Genomic DNA, 15469 nt, shown 5'->3' on the forward strand with positions numbered 1-15469 from the left:
TGCAGGGTCTGGAGGTGAACAGAGGCCACACGGGCTTCTGAGAGTTGAGTGAGAGTTAGGTTATGGCCTGGAAGGGACGGAAGTGGGTGCTCTGCTGGCATGTGGGGGAGACTTGCACCACTGAGACCCCTCGGTGTCCAGGGAGGGAGGTGGGAGCCCGGAGCACAGCACCTGCCCTGCTGCTGCCCCACCCCATCTCCTTGGTCTGTTCTGGTGCCCGGGCCCTGCCCGACGCAGGGTCCAGGTCTCCTCGCTGCCAGAGGAAGGCAGGGTCACCGGCCAAGCACACAGGCGCCCTGGCTCCGGGCACCCTCTGTCTCTGGGGTCAGTTCTCCTTACAGGTAAACTTGGGGCTGGCTCAGAGTAAACCCTGGAGGGTGGGTGCCCACCCACCTCGCCCATGCTTCTCCCCCTTCTCCCCGTGAGAGACCCGCACCCTCGTGGCTCCCTGGTGGGCTGGTCACTGCCTGTCCTCTCTGAGATCAAGAGTGATGGCAAGCAGCCCCAGGGAGGCCCAGGCGTGAGCAAGGGCGCACTGCCGGCTCCCTGCTCGCCCAGACCCTCTGTCCTCACCCCTCCTTCAGCTCGCGCTGGGGATCCGGCGCTGCTGCCTCCACTGGTGGGAGGGGACGTTCTGAGATGTCGGGGTTTCTGAGTGAGGCCGTGACTCTTATCAGCAGTAACACGCCTGCCCGTTCTGTGAGTGCCCTGCGGGCACCGTGCTGACCACACCGTCGTCACCTCCTTCACCTTCACAGCGTGTTTGTCCATACGTCACCTCTGCTCACAGAGGCGGAAATCCAGGCTCAGAGGGCTCCCGGGGCCAGGTCGCACGGCCAACACACAGTGGACCTGGTCCCCGTGACCCCAGCGTCACAACTGACAGGACTGACCGCCTGTGGTTTCCTGGGGTCTCTCGCCTGGTACAACTATGGCCCTCTTGTCACCTCGGTTCCCGCTTGTTTCCTCGGGGGGCATGATGCTGCGGCCTCAGCCCTGGGAAGCCACCTGACCTCCCAGAAGAAGCCAGCGCCCCACAGCCGCTCCCGCCCCCCCAGGACACAGCTGTGGCCTGGTGTCCCCACACTTGTCCTCAAGCCCCCGAGGAGCCTGGCCCCAGCACAGCGCCCACGGGAAATGCTTGCTGAACTCACACACGTGTGAAACGAACTCCTGAGAAAAGCAGTGTGAGAGGCTGGAAGGCCCCCGGCCACCTCCTCGCGCATCCCCTGACGGCACGGCGGTTTACTTTACCAGTTTGAAGATTCTGGAAAGTGTGCCCTGGGCGTCGTGGACCCCCTTGAGTCCCTTGTGAGTCGATTTGTAGTCAGAAGCTCGGCCTCCGTAGCCAAATCCCGGCTTCTGCCCCTCGGCTCCCTGCAAGAGACCACAGAGCCCTCAGCCCCTCCCTGCGGCCGCCCGGAGCGCCCCAGGCTCCCGGGAAGGGCCCACCGCCCCAAGTGGCCGCGGGGAGACCGGGGGCCAGCGCGCCTGCCCCCAGCCATCCGTGTGCCGCGGCCTCGGCCGAGCCTCTGCTACGAGCCCAGTGCCCAAGTGCTCTGAGGTTAAAGATCAAAACCTCCTCTACAGAGCTGCGTCCCTTCTTCAGGCTGGGTGGTTTTCTAGAGAAGATTAGCAGACATCAAGCAAGACAAGGAAGAGGACCTTTGCCACACGTGTCTGGAGGAGGGGGCACCAGAGATGGCCATTTCCCCAAGAGGGAGGAGCCTAGAGGAGGACGAAGCCCATGTCCCGGGGATTCTTTCTCATCTGCTCTGCTCTCCAGACTTCCGGGAGGGTCAGGAGCCTTTGGACTTAGTGAAACTTCGAGGCTCACAGCTTCCCAAAGCATAAAGATGACATTCTACATTTCCAGCCTAGCGGAGCCTCTCCCGAGGGTGAGCAGGAACCAGCTCCTCTGGCCATGGTGTGGGTGCCCTGAGCGTGAATGTGCAGAACTGGGGAACCAGGGTTTTTCCCAGGGGCCCTGGCTCCTGAGCTGGTCACCACAGAGGGAAGGAGGCAGGTCGGGTTGGCAAGCCATGTCCTTGCCACTGTGCACTAGGGCACAGCCCCTGGCAGCCCGGACGGGTCTCAGCTCCCACACTCCCTAGCTGTGTGACCTTGGGTAAGTGTCGGAACCTCTCTGAGCTTCAGTTTCCTCTTCTGTAAAATGGGAATAATAACAGTCCCTTCCTCATGGGGTTGTTGTGAAGACATCACGAGTGAATGGAGGCACCGCTCTGAGAACGGAGGCTGGAAGCCCTGATCTTGCAAGCTGGCTGTCATTACAGGAGATGGCCGTCTGGGCAGGCAGAACAGGTGGCCCCTACTCCAGCCTCCAACTGCCCCAGCAGCCCTCTCTCACTTCAGGGAAGATGAAGACAGCTTCCTTGGTGGGAGGTAGTAATGGCAAATGAGTTTTGAAATACAAGAATATTTGTGTCCCTTGGACCAGTTTATTTTCTAATATGCTTTTGTTTCAAATGGGAACTTTCGCTGTAAAGATGAGAAAGGAATGGGAGAAACACTGGGTGTTTAGACACGATGAGTGTTAACATTCAGGTAAAGGGTCTTCCAGCCTTAGGGGCGACCTCAGTTGGAGGGCAAACCAGGCTGCTCAGCGTCTCGGCCTGGGATCTGTTTGCCCCACAGGTCTCCATTCAAAGGACAGGGTCTGAGATGTTGCTTTATATTTTGCCACCAAGCGATGGGCGGCCATCTCCTGATTGAGCCCCCAGACCCCTTTCCATCAGCCTACAGTCCTTTTAAATTTCATGACAGTGTTTTAGGATGGAGGGAACTTGGGAAACCATCGAATCCACCCTTTATTTTAGGGATGTTGAAGATGGGATCTAGAAGGTTCAAGGTTCTCGTTTTGGGCAGGACTGAAGCTGGACCGGGGCCGTCTGTCCAGGCACCCCCACCACACAGGCTACTTCTACGGTTCCCTTCTCCCTCAGCCTGGGCTTGGGGACAGACATTGGTCACTCTGCACCGAGGAGGCTACTTTCACATGAAGATTGGTTTCAAGGATTATCAAGTGGCCCAAGTGCTGGGGTGTGTGGCAGAGAAGGTCTGAGACAGCATTTGAGAGGAACGCCAGTCCTGCCCCTGAATCCTGGGGGTTTCCACGGACATGCTCTCTCCACGGGCACACAGAGGGACGGTGACAGTTAAAGAGTGCTGCGCCAAAGGACAGACGCACGTGAATGTGAAAAACCACACCTCCCCATGCGGATCTGCACCATCCTGTCTCACTTTCTTGTTTCTCCCCAAAAGTAAAGAGCTACTGAGAACTAAACTCAAGGATTGGTTTTCAGATTAATAATCTGCTTGATTTTTCCTCTTTTCAAAATCTTGGTCACTTATATCTTTGGACCACCTAGAATTTATCAGAAAACATACAACAATAGTTTAGAAAGAGAAGGTTAGGACTTTCAGTAACTCCAAACAGGAAGACAGTCCTGGAGCTCTAGAAAACGGACAAACACACAAACGGAATCAGGAAGGGCTTTGCTTCGGAAAAAAGAGAAATTTAACAAACATTAGTAGGACCAGAAACGGAGAAGTGGAGAGGAGGGCAAAGGTCTCTCCTGTGAGCTGCAGGGTGGAAGAGGCCTCTGTGGGACTGGAAGAAAGAAGGTCTCTTTAGCCCCCCGTCACTCCACATGTGGGGACGACTTTGCATGATGGCTTAGCCCATGCCTAGAAAGCTGAGAGGCAGGCCAAGCGGTTACTAAAATAAGATTTCTGGATCAGACATGGATTTCATTCTTCAATATCATCTTCGTCTCCTGCTGGCACAGAAAGTCAAAAGTTAATTGGCTGTGGGTCCTGGCCCACGGAGATTTCCTATATTATGGTCACCTCTTTGCAGATTCATTAGGTCGGAAAAAGGCTCAACTGTGTTTACATAAAATGTTCCAGCAAATACATTAGTTCATAAGTCAGTGTAACAAGTGTTGGAGCAATTCAGGAGCTTGATGGGATTTTAACTCTATCTTTTACCTGAGGGCCTCTTCCCTGCCCCGCCCGTCCTCCTTTCCCTCCTTCCTTCCTGCTTTCTCTCCCTCCCTTTCTGTTTTTTCTTCCTGTTCTTTTTTCTTTCTTTTCTCTTTCTTCCTTTCTTTTAAAATTCATTATTTCATGTATATGATGTTTATTAATTGAGCATTGTACTAGAGAATAAAGATATTGTGTTCCCAAGACAGACTCAATTCCCGGCCTATAGATTAGGGTTATCCTTCCATTTTATTCTGAAAATTATAATTTTTTTAAAGTAAGAACCGTATCTGTATTTATTAGTAACTATGGTCTCTAAGTTTGGTTAGAATATACTGGTAGGCATTTTAAGTTGGTCCAGACACCAAATTTCTCTAATACCTAGAAAGTGAACAAATTGCTCACTTGAAATCTTCGTTGAAACTGTGTTCTCAGTATTAAAAAGCCTAAAATTCCTAAGAAGGCTTTCCTGGATGGCTTGATATCTTAGCTTTGGTTATGACTGAAACACGATCAAAAGCAAAATCTTTTGGGTTAATTAGGTGACTGTGACCTGAGTAACTGAATTTAGCATCTTTTTGTCTCTTTAGCGGCGTCCTTTTTCCTCAACAGAATTTCAGCGTCTGTGGGCAGAGCTGGTTAAGAGACAGGTCGGTGGGCCGCAGATCCACGTTCAGGCTGCTGGGACTTGCTTTTCTCATCCGTTGTGTTGGAAGGAAATCAGGAATTTTCTCAAACACAGGAGGAGCCCACTGGAATTCCAGGAACCTTTCGGGAGGAGTGGCATTTGGTCTGGCGGTGCCTGCCCCGGGCGTGGAAGCCAGGCAGAGAGCTAGGCTGTGTGTGTGTGGGGGTGTGTGTTGGGGGGTCATTTTCCCTCCGGAGGAGAAAGCAACCCCCAGACAGCTGCGGGCAAGCTGGGCTTGAGAGGAGAGAGAGGTGGGACCGGTAAGCAACCGAAACAGAGCAGAACATAAACGGCGAGTGGCGGTGAGGACCACACAGGAGAGGGAGCTGAAGGCACATGCGTTTGTCACCTACCCAGCTAAATCTGCTGAGGGACAGTCCTCGCCCCTGTGTGAGGAAGACAAAGAAATGACATTGTGATCAGTGCAGGAAAAAAGTTCTTTTAATAAACAAGAAATACAAAACAATATGGTGCTGAGATGGCAAATAGGTTTCATCACACAGGTGCCATATCCAGGGGGTTGGCAGTGGCCGCCTGGAGCTTCCCGGGGAGAATTTAGATCAGTAATTAGAGGGAGGGAGCTGGGAGCCACGGGCACCGTCTGCACGGCAGGAGGAGGAGGGAACACCGTGCATTTCCCAGCCTGTTCTACTCGGGATCCACGTGGCAAACATTCTGGGACAAAGTCAGGTATCTACGAGTCCAACCCTCTTTTTGGTACATTTAGGGACTTTAGGAAAGTTCTGTATGAAGTGATGATTGATCAAAACATTCAGAGGTCTTACCTTTCCTTGCGATGGAGGAGGTGTGCGAGGTGTCACCTGCAAAGACACACAGAGACTGTGACAGGGGGGCCTCCTGCCTTCAGAGCAGCCTGACCCTCTTCCTGAGTCTGGTGTTGTCAGCTTCTAGGTCCTGACCAGCTCCTGTTTGCTGAGAGGGTCTAGGATCTATCAGGATTAGATATTAAGATCTACTATCTGTTAGGTCTAGTATCTCCCCAGTTTCCCCATTTCTGTCCTAGTTGAGTGAAAAATACAGCATTTGAGAATTGGAAAATACCCAATGCTACGCAGACCTTCGGGAACATTCAGACAGAGTTTAAGAGAATGGGAAATGCACCAAAAGGCTCTACAGCTAGAGAGTTGATTCTTCCTGGCGTGTGTCCCTGTGACACAGCCATTGCACACTGATGGAGACCATGAACTTCTCTTCACCACCATCCTCTTTCAGGGTTGGAAGTAAAGCGTCCCCTGATGTTCAGAGCTTCAGAAGGAACGCCCTCAAGCCTGAGGCTCCTAAAACTCATCCACCTGTAAACTATCATCTTGAAATGTCTGCAGCACAGAAAGTTTATAATTAGAAGTCTGTGGTTTTGCTTTTGCTTTTAAGACTATTTTTTAGAGCAGTTTTAGGTTTCTAGAAAAAATGCACAGAAATTACAGAGAGATCCCCTATACTCTCTCTGGTCTTGCACACGGTTCTCCTCTTGTTACCACCTGGCATCAGTGTGGTCCATTTGTTACAACTGGTGAACCAATGTTGATACATCATTATTAGCTGAAGTCCATAGCTGACAGTAGGTTTCACTCTCTGTGATGTACATTCTATGGTTTTGACAAATGTATGACGTGTATCCACTGTCACAGTATCACTCAGAGGGGTTTCATTGCCCTAAAAATGCCCCGTGCTCCCCCTACTCACCCCTCCCTTCCCCGAACCCCTGGCAACCACTGATCTTTTCACCGTCTCCACAGTTGTGCAAAGCCTGTGTTTCTAAACTAAGGGTCTCATAATGGTTTAGTCTCCAAAGGAGTGAGTTCTCTGGTGGAACACGAAGTTCAGTAAGTGGCACGTGCAGTTTGGACTTTGGGATCAGGTGCTGGGCTGAGCTCAGAGCCCAACGCCACCCTGAGGAGGAAGGAGGCATTGTCTGGGCACACGGTCAGGCGCCTCGTGAATCAGAGCTCAGTGTTGTCTGGGGAGGTACTCGTGCCCTTCACGGACTGCAACAGTGGCCAAGCGCCTCACCCCACAACCTCTGCTTCTCCCTCAGCCCCCTGCTCACGGCCGGAAGGGAGCACTTACAATGTTCTTGAAGAAGTGCACTACGGGGTTCTCGTCTTGGGGCCGGCCGTCCCGAGACTTCTGGGGCAGGGAGCCGTAGTGGGTGGTTCTTGCCGCGTGATGTCCGTCCTGAAAGACAGGGGCACAGCAACCTCAGGACAGGTCCCTACCCTCTGCTCTGTCCTCCTCAGGAGGCCGCCTCTTCTCTCCGCTGTGGATCTGGGTCCATTCTGAATCAGGACCTCATGCTAGGAGGTTGCTGAGGCCCCACAAGACACTCCTGAGACAGGAGGGGGCTCAGAGCAGGATGTCTGCACGGTGCCGGGGAGGTATTTCCATCACTGAGTCAGTGTCCCCCCAGCCCCCGAAATCACAGAAGTGTGGTGGAGGGGAAGTGAAGGTGATTTATGGGTGATTCCAGCCAAGATCTGGGCGGGGCAAGCAAAGCATTGAGAGAAAGATATCCTTTCCCCCAAGCTTCTGGTTCTGATAAAGGAAAAGACTCCGGAATTACACACAAAGCAACCGTAGTCACAGAATTCAAGCCCGCTCCTTGGCTTTGCGGTGGTTGCATAACGTGAACTAGCCTGTTTCTCAAAGTCCATGTCTCAGGTCACAGTGGCGCTGCAGTCTGCCCAGCGTGGTACCACCCCTTCCACATCTTGAGTAAAGAGGTTAGGACTGCTGCCTGTGAGTGCCTGGGGCTGTTCATAATCAACGGAACCAGAACTTTCTAGGTCAGTAAGGGTTGCCTGGAAGTCACCAAATGGTGAGTGCTGATGGAGAGCAAGGGGCAGCAAGGGACTCTCTGTCCTTGCAGCCCCCACCTGTCCCTCCTTGGCTGACCATCGACTGTGGATGCCCACCAGCAGGAGACATGCACAATGCAAGGAAGGCCAACCACACAGGGAGGGCCACATCCACCGCTTTCCGTGGAGAAGGGGATCCATCTGCAGGAGCTCTTAATGAGAGCCTTCCAAGCAAGACAGCTCTCAGAAGAGCAGAGGGAAGCCCCTCTGGGGGAGCTGGTTGAGGAACTGACTTTGTGTCTTTCCCTGCTCTCTCTCTGCTGTTCCCACCACCCACTCGGGCATGAGTATGGTGAAGGATGTGAATGAACTAACGCAGGGAAGCTTTCGAAGTCCGGAGGAGGGCCTCACGGGCAGCCTGGCGTTGCAGCGGCTAACGGGAATTCTGTTAGCAATCAGTTAAATGTGCTGACATGGCGTGAAGCACTTCCCTCCGTTGTCAGCTTTGGGCGCATTGTTTGGGGGGACCCCGTCTCGTTTGGAGGACACTTTTGCCACCAAAAAGTCTAAAATGTGCTTCTCCAGAATTTAAAGCATTTAATGGGCATAATTTAGTGGGTGACTGGGTTATTGTTAATATTTATGACACTCCCCCGCTGTCTGTCCTCCTACCTCAAACCAGCAGGCCTGAGACCCCCCGTCACCCCCGACTTTCCTCTGCTCTACTTCCCCTGTTCACTCAGCTAACAAGTTGTGTAGGTCTTCTTTAGACTACTCCTTGCATTCCTTCCCCTCCCCCACTACTGACATTAAAACAAAAGCTGGGTCATCTGCCTCGCTGATTCTTACCTCTCCAGCCCAGACACCCCTCTCCTTCCCCTCGACAACCACTCCCTCTTCTGCGAGATCCGCTGCCTCCTGAGCATCCAGGTTTTCTCCTCTTCCTGAGACCTGATCTCAGCCCTGAGTGGACCAGCCACCTCCCTCTCCTTTGAACAAGGTGTCACGCGTGCCCTTGTCTCCTGCTTCCCTGTGACTTTTGTGCCCTGCTCAACCTTCAAGTCCAAGGTCCTCCTTCTCTGGTCCTGACTAGAGCCAAGGCTTCCTGACTTCCCTGCAGTCCTCTCTGCCCCTCCCAGCCGTTCTCCACGCTGTGGTCAGAGGAAGGCTTCTGAAGCACAGATCAGGGCCGGTGTCCCCGCTCCTTCTTAATGACCGTCCAGTGGCCCCCCAGTGCCCGCCCACAGAGAGCACTTCTGAACAGGTGCCCTCGTGCTGCCTTCAGCCTCTATCCAGAGCCTGATGCCCTCCCCCCACACTCACCCCGCCACCCTCTCTGCTGGGCATCTGCCCCCCTCCCTCGACCGTGCCTGGTACAAGGCTCTCGATGGTTTCACTGTCCCAGGCCTTTGTACAGGGCTTCCTGCAATGCCCTCCCTTGCCCTCTGGCTTAGCCCCTCTTCAAGGCATCCCCTGTGCATAGCTTTCTCCAGCTGGCCTGGGCAGGCTCGGGACAGTGTTCTGTTTTCTGCCTGCTCATTCAGAAGCTCCCTCACAGTGTGGAGCATGGATGGTATGACTATGTGTTGTGCGTCCCTCGTCTCCACTGCGTTGGAGCATCTCAGGACTCTAATTCCCCACTCACAGAGGGGCACGGGGAGTTGAACTATGCTGTGGGCGTGAGAGTGCGGGCAGAAGCAGATGCATCTGAACTGAAAGATGTCAGCGGCAAGGGAACGAGCTGGAGAGATTCACTGACTGTTGAGACTCCTGATCCTTCGTATTCTTATTCTTTCTGCTGATGTTGCAGGAACCTAAGTCAGCTGGCTCTTCTCCTATTATCTTGTCTTTCACCTATGCCTTTCTGCATTCACTGACCAATTAGCTTCAGTCACCAAGAGCCAACCTTATACATTTTTCTTCTCCAATGGAAGAGTGAGTGTAAAACTAAGAAGTGAAAAACAGAACACATGAGCCAGGAAACTGTTCAAATTGCTTACTTTAAGACATATATCTTTAGGTGTCTAATAGGTCTACCAGGTGAAGTTATTTGTCAGATAACAGCCTAGTGGCCTGAAATAATTAAAACAGCTCAAAATTTAGTACAACTTCCTCTTCCCTTGGTGTTTGACACCATGTTTCTGCTGTGGGTTGTTGGATTTGAGTCATAGAAACATCATGCACGTTTAACTCACCCATCCTGTGATTAAACTAGAAAAATGTCTTAAACTTTACATAGACGTTTTAAAAGAAATGAACATTCAGTCATTTCATGCAGATCTCATATTGTTAAAACTTATCATGTTGTGAGATAGTTAATGAAATATTATGTAGATAATGTTTCACATGTGAATTATGCATACCTGCTTTAAACGCTAAAGAAAAATTATATATGTTTGTGATTTTTATAACAAATATATTGGTCACTAATCTTTTGAGAGAAAAGTAATTTAAATCTTTTAAAGAACACTTAACTTGGTAAGTTGCATTTTAGCTCGTGGCGCTAAGGGGTCAGAACTGTTTATGAGCAAGGCAGTGGGTGCAGTTACGGCCCTCAGCACAGAACCAGGCAGGCATTAAGCGGTAACTGTTGCTGAATTAACGTGGAGACTGTTTAGATCACTTTTAAGACAGAACCTAACCTAACACACACAGAATAGATCTTTAGTAAATAGAGCAATTACCACAGAATCACACAATTCTTTTGTTATATGTGCTTTGGAGAGAGACTGAACGAGGATTTAGACTTTTGGGTCTAAATCGTCAGTTGCACAGATAATTCGATGTGGTCACAGAGTTATGATTGTATTGTTATATTATAGTTGTAATAGTCTGTTACTAAAACGGCATTTAGTCAATCATATTTCTATATACTAGAAATGAACAGTTAAAAAAACCCCAATTTAAAAACACCACCATATACAACAGCATCAAAGAAACAAAATATTAGGTCTAAATCTAATAAAACATGTATAGGAACTTTATGCTAAAAATTAGAAATTGCTGGTAGAAGAAATCAAAGACGACTTAAATAATGGAGAGATATACTGCATTCACGACGGAAGACTCAATATGGTGAAGATGTCAATTGTCCCCAAATTGATCTACAGAGTTAATGCACTTCTGATCAAAATCCCTGCAGAGTTTTGTTTAGATATAGACAAAGTGATTCTAAAACTATATGGAAATGCAAAAGAACCAAAATAGCTAAACAACTGTGGAAAAGAAGAATAAAGTTAGAGAAGTCACATCACTTGATTTAAGGTTCCTGCATTGCTATGGTAATCCAGGCAGTGTGGTGCTAGCAAAGCGGCAGACCCACAGGTCAATGGAACGCTATAGAGTCCAGAAACAGACCCACTCAAACAGGATCAACTGATTTTTGACAAAGGTGCAAAGACAATTCAATGGAGAAAGGATAGTCTTTTCAACAAATGATATTACAACTACTGGACATCCATATCCAAAAAAAATGAACCTCAATCCAAAGTCACACCTTATACAAAAATCAACTCAAAATGGATCATAGCTCTCTATCTACAAGGTAAAACTAAGAAATTTTAGAAGAAAACATAGGAGAAAATCTTCACAACTTGGGGGTAAGCAACACGTTCATAGACCTGACACCAAAAGCATGATCCATACAGAAAAAATGGATACATTGGACTCGATCAATACCTAAAATTTTGTTTTGCAAAAGACACTGTTAAGAGAATTAAAAGACAAGATAGACCAAGAAGATATTTGCAAATCACATATGTGACAAAGGACTTGAAACTAGAACATATAAAGAACTCTCAAAACTCAATGGTAAAGAAACAAACAACCTAGTTAAAAAATGGACAAAACACTGAATAAACACTTCATCAAAGAGGATGAGCAGAAGGCAAATAAGCACGTGGGAAGATGCGGAGCATCATCAGCCATGAAGAAGATGCAAATCAAAACCACAAGGAGCTACCCCTACACACCTTTCAGAATGGCTAAAATAGAAAATACTGACAATACTAAGTGCCGGCTAGGATGTGACACAACTGGAACTCTCATGCATTGCTGGTAGGAATGCAAAACGGTACAGTCACTCTGTAAAACAACTTGGCAGTTTCTTATAAAGTTAACCATATACTTACCATATGACCCAGTAACCCCACTTCCTGCTTTGAATGATAAAAGAAAAATTATATATTTTTGGAAGTGATTTCTGTAATAAATGTATCAGTCACCAATCTTTTGAGGGAAAAGTAATTTAAATCTTAAATGAAAACTTATGATCACACTAAAACCTGTCCATGAATGTTTATAGCAGCTCAATTCACAATGAGACAGACAAGCTGACATGCTCATCAACAAGTGAAAGGATAAACAGACTGTGGTACATTCATACAATGGAATACTACTTAGCAACAAACAGGAACAGACTTTTGATACATGCAACAACTCAAGGCATCTCCAAGGCATTGTGCTGAGTGAAAGAAGCCATTCTGAAAAGATTTCATACTGTATGATCTCATTTATGTGACATTCTTCAAAAGACTAAACTATAGTGAGGGCGACCTGGGCAGTGGTTGCCAGGGGTTAGGGGTGGGGAGAGCAGAAGGGTGTGGAGACGACAAAAGGAAAGTGGGAGGGAGGTTTTGGGGGGATATGTCCTTATTGGAGTGGCAGCTACACAAAACAACACGTGTTAAAATCCACAGAACTACACCACAAAAAAGCGACTGTTACTGTACGTTAATCTACAAAATAACACAAAATAAGGCCATTTAACATAGTCTACCACTATGTAGCCAAAAGTTGATGGAAACATTATATCTTTTCATGGATTTCCCAGTTGGAGGTCTCTGCATGGGTATGACTGGTCTTCTCTCTAATATGAGCATCTCATTTCCATCTCTGAGCTCTTACTTGCATGCGTACCCTCGCTTAGAATGTCTTCGCCCTCCAAACATCTCTGTTTTCTGAACAATACGGCACCTTTAGGCTGTAATATCTCATTTGGCATCCGATTGTCCTTTTTAGTTTTCTATAAGCATCTTACCTCTCCAGTTACATATTAATCTTTTGAAGGAAAAAATGAAAATTTCTCTGTGGTCCCCAAAGCTTCTGCAGTCTAACCTACACATGGAGCTCCGTAAATATAAACAGATGGAGGAACAAAGAAACCTCTTTCTGCTGTGGCCTCGTGGACAGAGCGCCCCGCTGGAAGCCGAAGGCTCCGGTCCTGATGCCAGAGCCTGTGTGACTTGAGCCGCCGCGGTGTGTATGTCGGGGCTTCTGTGTCCTCACGTGTGAAACGACCGGGTTGAAATGGAGACTTGCTGAGAGATTTTCAGCTCTAAAATCTTACTAAGAGGCCACCTCTCAATAGGAGCCAAGGAGAGAAAGGCGATTCTCCAGGAGGTTTGTATCTCAGGATGTCTCCTAAGACCAGGCCTGGTGTTTAATCTCTTTACTTACGCGTCACCAAGGAGCTTTTGTGGTGAGCACAGGGAGAAGAGCTAAGAAACCCACCTCGGTTGTCTTGGCGATGATGCCCTCACACAGTGGCCGGGAGGGGTGCATAGCTGAGTCACCCTTACAAAATGTTGTTATTGTTGTAGTAAAGCATACATAGCATAAACTTGACCATTTCAACCATTTTTAAGAGTACAGTTCAGCGACATTAAGTAAATTCACATTGATGTGCAGCCATTACCACCATCCATTTCTAGAACTTTCTCATCTTCCCAAACTGAAACTCTGCAGACATTAAACACTAACTCCTCATTCCTCCCACCCCAGGCCCTGGCACATCCCATTCTGCTATCTCTGTGGCCTTGACTACTCTGCGTCCCCCATACAGTGGAATCAGACAGTATTTGTCTCGTCATGACTGGCTTCTTTCACTCAGCATGACGTTTACAAGGTTCATCCATGGTGTAGCAGGTGTCAGAATTTCCTTCCTCTTTAAGGCTGAATAATGTTCCATTGCATGTATATGCCACACTTGCTTACCCATTCATCCGTTGACGGACACTTGGGTTGTTTCCACCTTTTGGCTATTGTGCTGGGTCACCTGGTCTGACCCAGACCCTGGGATGCTGATCTGATCTGGCCTCCGACAACTGGCAGAAGAGACACCAAGACTCCCAACTCTCCTTCCCTCAATAGCCTGAAATGAAACTATCTGGCTGGCAGGACGCTGATGCCATTCTGAAGGCCAGCCCACACTGATAAGATGAACGGTCCACACGCAGCCTCAGGGACGGCTGGGGTGTGCAGCCCTCCATGGGAGAGGCCCGGCTCAGGCAATCCATCTCTGGGGCTGATGGTCAGCTCACGGTCAGAGCAGGGCCAGCATTCGCCCAGGCAGCGGTGGGAGCCAGGGCAGGCCTGGTGAGATACTTTACAACGAGTGGGTTTTGGTTTATTTGTTATATTTTCCAATTGATGAGGAGTGGGTACTTGTCATTTTCTCATACTACACAGTAAACAAGGCGATGCGTTTCCTAGCATGGGGGAGAGCAGGAGGACCCTGTGCCTGGAGGAAACAGTGGGAGGAGGAAAAGGGGAGGTGAAGGGAAGACGGAAGACTGGGTGAGGCTCTCAGGGCACGACGGTGACCTTGTGGGCCTCTCAGTCCAGCTGGGGCCAGGCCCAGTTGGAGGGGCCTAAGGGGGCAGGAGCAGGACGGTGGCTCGGGAATGTCCCTTGCTGAGACCCTCGGAGCTTGGGGCCCGCCACTTGACTCAGTTTCTTCCCTTCAGTCCCTCTCCAGTCCTCAGCCTCTGCCCCAGGAATGCTTGTGACACGTAAGGTCCCTTTAAGGAGGCCCACCGGACGCGGGCTTCCCAGCAGAGGAAGGAGTTCTGTTGCTTAGTTTGTTTTTAAGACACACATTTAGTAATTACCTAATGAAGCACTTTTCTTTTAATCAACGTTTTTTTTTGCTGAGGAAGATTCGCCCTGAGCTAACATCTGTTGCCAATCTTTCTCTTTTTGTATGCGAGCCGCCACCACAGCACAGCCGCTGATGAGTGTTGTAGGTCTGTGCCCGGAAAATGAACCTGGGCCGCTGAAGCCGAATGCGCCGAACTTAACCAGTAGGCCTCTGCAGCTGGCCCTGCAGCACTTTTTAACTGTGTTCACTAAGGTTTGAAAAAAAAAAGCCACAGGCTCTGCTTCAGTGGCCTGGGTTGGGTTCCTGGGCGTGGACCTACTCCACTTGTCTGTCAGTGGGCATGTTGTGGCAGCAGCTTGCATACAAAAAAGAGGAAGATTGGCAACAGCTGTTAGCTCAAGGCAAATATTCCTCAGCAAAAAAAGAAAAAAAGCCAACATTGTTAATGTTTCCCAGTTATTTGCTGAGATTGGCATCTCTGTGTCCACGCTGTCCTGTTCCACATCACTCACTTACTCGGTAGGTATTAAAAGGCAGAGGGGGAATTCCAATGTCAGCTGCACTATAAAGTAAGAACTGCACAGAGGGACAGCAGTCACTTGTCCCACCATGAGCCATCAGAAAAGGAAGAGGCTGGAGATACTGGAACCCACCCCACGTCCACTGGTCCATAGATGAGGTGAAGACAGCTCAGCACAGTATCTCCAATACAGGAGGAGGTGAGTATTAGGGACAAGAAAAATTTGAAAAAATAGCCTAACTTTTTTTTTAAATGAAAGCTTTTTGATTGTTTGGAAAAATAATACATACTTGTTACATAAAGATGTCAAATCAAATTAAAAAGTGTGTAGAAGAAATTCTACCACCTAAGGATGAGCTTTGCTTACACTCTGATGATCCCGTGTTCAGAGAAATGTGCGGGCACCTGGGAATGCGACCACAGTACTCTGCACAGTATTACGCGGCACCGTCATGCTTCTCTTTTTTTGCATCCTGATTAATAACACAACAAACTTCTTGACGGCAAATAAAACAACATTGTGCTGAACAGTTTTAAGCACCTTAGGAGGAAGGCCATGG

The 15469-nt window shown here is 49.0% G+C and overlaps 1 protein-coding gene across 3 annotated transcripts in view; it reads right to left on the minus strand.

Annotated features, from left to right (window-relative positions):
- MBP (myelin basic protein) overlaps positions 1-15469 on the minus strand; it is a 148699-nt gene that overhangs the window by 7061 nt on the left and 126169 nt on the right. For all 3 annotated transcript variants that reach the window (XM_058557327.1, XM_058557328.1, XM_058557329.1), the window contains 4 exons: positions 6782-6889; positions 5479-5514; positions 5047-5079; positions 1255-1377 (listed from right to left, as the gene is read on the minus strand). In XM_058557327.1, coding sequence (XP_058413310.1) covers positions 1255-1377; positions 5047-5079; positions 5479-5514; positions 6782-6889 — 300 coding nt within the window. The remainder of the gene's footprint in view (positions 1-1254; positions 1378-5046; positions 5080-5478; positions 5515-6781; positions 6890-15469) is intronic.

Source organism: Diceros bicornis, chromosome 16, assembly GCF_020826845.1.
Source record: "Diceros bicornis minor isolate mBicDic1 chromosome 16, mDicBic1.mat.cur, whole genome shotgun sequence".
In the NCBI taxonomy this organism is placed as follows: Eukaryota; Metazoa; Chordata; class Mammalia; order Perissodactyla; family Rhinocerotidae; genus Diceros; species Diceros bicornis.